The sequence below is a fragment of the Lolium rigidum genome, chromosome 1 (assembly GCF_022539505.1).
Source record: "Lolium rigidum isolate FL_2022 chromosome 1, APGP_CSIRO_Lrig_0.1, whole genome shotgun sequence".
Taxonomy (NCBI): domain Eukaryota; kingdom Viridiplantae; phylum Streptophyta; class Magnoliopsida; order Poales; family Poaceae; genus Lolium; species Lolium rigidum.
In genome coordinates this window covers 258238115-258243861 of record NC_061508.1, presented here as the reverse complement: position 1 = coordinate 258243861, position 5747 = coordinate 258238115, and the positions used below count along the sequence as shown (strand labels likewise).

The window sequence follows — 5747 nt, the reverse complement described above, 5'->3', positions numbered from 1 at the left end:
TTAGGCGCATATATATTGTTTGTTCTGTACAGCCAGCGTGCAGAGAGTTGACGAAGTGTTTTCGTTATCTAAACTGTCGCTTCGGCGCCGGTAAACGACCCTCATGCATGCATTTCCCTCGGAAGCTACTTCAACTAAATTCTAAATCGGTGACAACTGCGAGCAAAACTCCCCCATCCCAGCCCGCAACAATAGAAAATACACCAATTGCCCACCGTATCATCCATCATTATACCTCTCGCCGGATAAGTCCCTACTCCCTACACAGTCGGAGGCGGCTCTCGTAGGTTCTTCTACATAGCTACGGCACGCGCCAGCCTGCGAAGGCGCAGAAGCAGCACCAACCTCCATGGCATCGTTCGGACCGACGACTTTGCCGAACTCGGATAACCAGCTGCAGGCCAGCCAAGGCACGGCGATCTTCAGCTACACCTGCATCGGCCTCACGGGCGCCGCGCTCTTCTCCGTCGTCTTCTTCTTCTGCTATCAATTCCGCAACCGAGCACCGGTGGCCGCCGCCGGGGCAGCGGCCGGTACCGGTGGTCGCGGTCGCATCGTGGACCTCGCGAAGCTTCCGGAGTTCGCGTACACCAAGTCTGCAAGGCACAGCGGACGCGGCGACGGTGCGCAGTGCTCTGTGTGCATCGGCACGGTGGAGGGCGGCGAGATGGTGCGGCAACTGCCGTTGTGCAAGCACCTGTACCACGTGGAGTGCATCGACATGTGGCTGGCGTCGCACGACACGTGCCCGCTTTGCCGCGCGGAGGTTGAGCCGCCGGACGACGACGGTCAACAAGCGATGACGACGGAGCTGCCGGTGTAGGGCGCCACGCTGCCGGTCGTCGAAGTTGGTCTCCGGCAAGGTGCATGCTAATTAGCTGTAGCTTGTCACATGTGTGCCAATTCTGCTTATCGGTTAATATACATCATCAGCAGTTCAGCATAGTACTAGTAGTTGTAATTAACATGTAAATGCATTTTTATTTATACCAGAGTTTTTTCGGGTTTGCAAGATCACCACTACTCATGTTCCAGTTCTTAATCCGTGCCGTTGCTAGTTTGGATGGGATTCTTTGACTTTTACCTGTCCTGATTTTGGGTCATTAACTGCTATAGGTGCCGTATCTGGTGGCCCTCACATTTCAAAAACTCAAAGTCTGGAAAATCTGAAAAATGTCAGAAAGGCAAAGTCGTCACAGAATCCGTGCTGTTGCAAGTTCGAATAGGATTTTCTAACTTGGCATGTCCTGACTTTGGATCATTGACTGCCGGATCCTGCATCTGATGGCCCCTACATTTCAGTGACTCAAATTCATGAAAATAATAGAGAGGCAAAGTTAGAGAATTTGTGTCGCCCCAACATTTCAGTGACTCAAAATCACGAAAATGTTAGAGAGGCAAAGTCAGAGAATCGGTGCCGTTGCAAGTTAATCTCCACAATAAAATACCGTTGCAAGTTAATCTCCACAATAAAATACTTGTTAATCATAACACGGAATATTCATTGCCGACGGCTCTACGCCGAGAGCCACCGTTGGCGTACCCAATGCCGAGTGTTTTTGCATGTTTGCCAAGGATTCGGGGCCGTCAACATTGTAGGCATTTCATGTGTTGATTAGAGCGAGCCCGTTTGTACTAAAATTTTAAAAATCACACTGTCGTTTCCTTGCAAAATCTCCTGGATTAGGCTCACCACCGGTAGGTTTTAGATTATTATTATTTGTTTTACAACTAGCCACTAGCCAGTGTGCGTAGAGAGTTGATAAAGTGGCGGGGGTTATCCTCTTTTCGAAAAAAAAAAGAGAGTTGACAGTGTCTCCCATCTCTAAATTAGTACTACTGTCGCTCGTCATGCGTGCCACTCTCAAGCTATTGCAAGTACATGGTACAAAGTCAATGCTAAATTGCTGACAGCTGCGACTAGAATTCTGAATTCGCCCACCCGCAACACTAGAAAACGCACCAACTGGCCACCGTACCACGCATCTACCCATATCTCCCGCATGATAAGGTCGTCGGCTCTCGATCATCTACCTACAGCAGGCCGGCCGACGGAAGTCTTCGAAGCAGAAGCAGCAAGCTCGATCCATGGCTTCCTTCGGACCGACGGCTATGCCAAACTCGGAGCGCGCGCATCACCTCAACAAAGGGACGGTGATCTTCAGCTACACCTGCGTCGGCCTCGTGGGCGTCGCGATCATCTTCGTCCTCGTCTTCTTCTGCTACCATATCCGCAACCGAGCGCCGGTCGCCGCCGCCACGGCGGATACCGACGCGGCGGGAGGTCGTGGTCGCAGCGTGGACCTCGCCAAGATACCTGAGTTCGCGTACACCGGGTCTGCCAGGCACAGCGGCAGCGGCGACGGTGCGCAGTGCTCGGTGTGCCTCGGCACGGTGCAAGCAGGCGAGATGGTGCGGTTGCTGCCCTTGTGCAAGCACCTGTACCACGTGGAGTGCATCGACCTGTGGCTGGCGTCGCACGACACGTGCCCGCTTTGCCGCGCGGAGGTTGAGCCGCCGGAAGAGGACGACCAGCCCGCGTTGACGACGGAGCTGCCGGTGTAGGCCTCCGCCGGCCGGTCACCCAAGTTGGTCTCCGGCAAGGTGCACGCATGCTCACATGTGTGCTAGACTGCTGCTAGTTCTCTACTACTCCATGTAGTTGTACAGCCTCACCATGTAGTCGTTGTAGCTTGTCAACGTATCTGTGCCATGAAATTTTGTTCTAGCTCTGCAAATCACCACTCTTGTTTCTAGTTAATGTTCTCCATTTGCAACCTTGCAAGTTGGCAGGTTAATCTCCATAGCACTAAAGTTTCTAAAAATCAGCAGCATGACGGTTGGTTTGAACCTAATCATGCATATAATTCCATCTGAACCACATGAGCGGTGATTTGTTTCCAGAAAATACATTTTACACCAAGAAAGTCACGTGTGAGTGTAGGAATAGAATTTTAATCCTATTAATATACTTATTTGAAAATTAAAAGTCAAGCTGTATAGAATATGAGTAAGTAACTTTGAACATCACAAAATTTACGTGCTAGGTAAAAACCTACTGACCACCAAGAACACAAATGTGCTCTGGGAATCAGATCTACCTTGTAAACATCAAGGAAAAACATATGAAAGTTTGAGAAAAAAATTCTAAAGGTTCATGGATATACAGGACATCTGAGACATATGCCATTTTTTCTGCCAAAAGTATAAGTTTCTTTACGGCCTGTGATTACTACAACTTACAAAACTACTTTGGTACAAGTTATGCATCTTGTCACAAGTAATCGTATATAGCATAGTCCAAATACATGACATGGTTCAAAAGCATAGCATAGTTGAACACAAACAAGTTCACAAAAATAATCTATGTTCATACAAGCACATCACAATCATGAAAACAATGCAAACGACACTCATGCGTCATCTTCTCCATTGGTTTCTTCGCCTTATTCATTCGAAACATCGATGTTGGGAATATTGTAGGAGCCCATGCCATCACCCATCGAAGGTCCAAAGCCACCACCCATAGGAGGATTGGGAGCTACCATGCAAGCCATAAATCCACCCGTTATAATTGGCCGATCTCCCCCTCGGTGCATCAACAAAACCCTCACCCCACCTTCAAACTCCAAGTCGATATAATCATATATATTGTCGGTCATATTCTTGCGAGGGTATATATTGAGACCGATGATCTTGTGAATGTGTGAAACCAATATTCATAGTTGACATAAACGTTACATAATCAACACTACAAAAAACCAAATTGAACACTCATCAAACCTAAATTTCAATTGATCATTTATATTCATCTACATAATTGAAAACAATAGAGAAACAAACTACGTACCTTTCAGACATTACGCCGAAAACGTGTGTGTACAGCAGACGGCTTAACCTCCTCTTCAGTCGCTGCCGGCGGGGGTGGCACCGGGGGAAGTGGCAGTGTCTGGAATTTTTTGGTCGCTTGCTTGGCATTCGCTGTGGGAGGTTTGCCTTACACCCTGGCGCTGATTTTGCCCTTCTTCTGTCGTGGCGCCGCCGAAGACACCACCCGCTTCTCGCTGGCCAGTGTCTCTTCCTTGTCTTCGTGATGGGCGCCGGAGGAGGGACTAGCATCAGTGCGACGCGGGGCCGTGACGTCACAAACATCTGACCGCAGACAATGGCGGTGTTAGGGTTGGATGCGCTGGTGGCTTGGTGGTTTTCTCAGGAAATGGAATTGCTTCGGCAGTAGCGGAGGGGGCAAAGAAGAAGGGAGGGGTGGGGGAGTGCCAGAACCGCCCAACATGGCTAGAATTTCACCAGCCGAGGTCGAGGAGGGATGCAAATGGTTTTGCACACGAGACTTCAGATTGTCGATTGGGATGCGCACGCGAAAGTTCTATTTTGCAGCGTGCAGTAGTGCGCACCACAAATATGCGGTGCACGGCTGAGCTTTTTTTTTTGGGCATGCATAACTCTTTTCTGGGCACAACATATTACTTGGCATCTGCTGGAGCATTTTTTTGCGCTCCCGTGAAAAAAAAAAGACAGTTTTTAAGCACCACCCTATTTTAGTGTATATGTTGGAGATCCTCTAAGCAAAGGTATCTCGGCTAAGCTTCTTTTGTTATATTCTACAGAAGTAAATACTATATATAAGATTCAAGGCTATTTTTTAGGAATTGACTTAATTATTTAATAAATTTGATGTTTTTTTTTTGTCGCTCTCTAACCGGCTGAGCCGACGGTTGGACCAATGACCCAATCAGCAAGTCACCTCACCGGTTCACTAGCTTGTTGGGGTGATTTTTAAACTGTGCATGTATGTATCTACCTATCCTCTTTATATATGCCTACTTTTTAAAATAATTGGAACTTATAACTTTGTTTTCTTCCATAAGAGAGAAGTTTTCTATTTTTGTAAAGAGAAAGAGGTTGACGAACAATATATTAATTTTTTTGGGTGTGAGGCTGGATGGTCCCCTTATATATATTTGGGAATCGCTATTCACTTACGCAAACTTAAAAGTAGTGTATGGAAAACAGTTGAAGACCGTTTTGAGATAAAGCTCACGAGTTGGGTGGGCAATTTGCTCTCATATGGGGATTCGTTGGTGCTCATAAACTCAGTTTTAACCAATTTTCCGATGTTCATGCTATTTCTGTTAGAAATTGTTCTAAGAGAAACTATATAAATATGAAGGGGGGGGGGGGGTGCTAGAAATTAAAAATAACTATGTTCACTAAGAAGTGCCTCTTCAGACTTTTAACAGAAGAAGGTGTTTGCCAAGATTTATTGCAAAACAAATACCGTAACACCAAACTTTTGTCTCAAGTAAAGGAAAAAACTACTGAATCCCAATTTTGTAGACGTCTTATAAAAGTAAAAGAGGAGTTCTTCAAAAGAGGGTCATTCACCATCTGGATCTGTGAGGAAACTCGTTTCTGGGAAGATACTTGGCTGGGAATTTCTCCTTTGTCGCAAATATTCATCCCTTTATAACATAGCACAAGCAAAAATAAGCATCAGTTGCAAATATTATGTGACATGTGACATTGAACATAGGCCTTAGATATACATTAACTGGGGATGGAAGAGAAAGGTGGCCACATCTAACAAGACGTTTGATGGATCTCCGCCTAGCCAAGCAGCCAGATGTCTTTGTTTGGAAATTAACAACCTCGGGCTCCTTCTCATTCAAATCATTGTATCTAGATCATATGAATGACCATGCCAGATTTCTTAGAAAAAGTATTTACGA

At 46.5% G+C, this 5747-nt stretch overlaps 2 protein-coding genes across 2 annotated transcripts; both read left to right on the top strand.

Moving 5' to 3' along the window:
• Nucleotides 1–349: 349 nt before the first annotated feature.
• Nucleotides 350–823, top strand: LOC124684051 (RING-H2 finger protein ATL39-like). Its single transcript, XM_047218456.1, has one exon. The coding sequence runs from the start codon at nt 350–352 to the stop codon at nt 821–823; it is 474 nt and encodes a 157-aa protein (XP_047074412.1).
• Nucleotides 824–2088: 1265 nt separating this feature from the next.
• Nucleotides 2089–2565, top strand: LOC124683556 (RING-H2 finger protein ATL39-like). Its single transcript, XM_047218052.1, has one exon. The coding sequence runs from the start codon at nt 2089–2091 to the stop codon at nt 2563–2565; it is 477 nt and encodes a 158-aa protein (XP_047074008.1).
• The last annotated feature ends 3182 nt before the right edge of the window (nt 2566–5747 follow it).

Excerpts from the sequence above, each read along its gene's own strand:
- LOC124683556 (XM_047218052.1), top strand. The coding sequence starts at position 2,089 with ATGGCTTCCTTCGGACCGACGGCTATGCCAAACTCGGAGCGCGCGCAT.
- LOC124684051 (XM_047218456.1), top strand. The coding sequence starts at position 350 with ATGGCATCGTTCGGACCGACGACTTTGCCGAACTCGGATAACCAGCTG.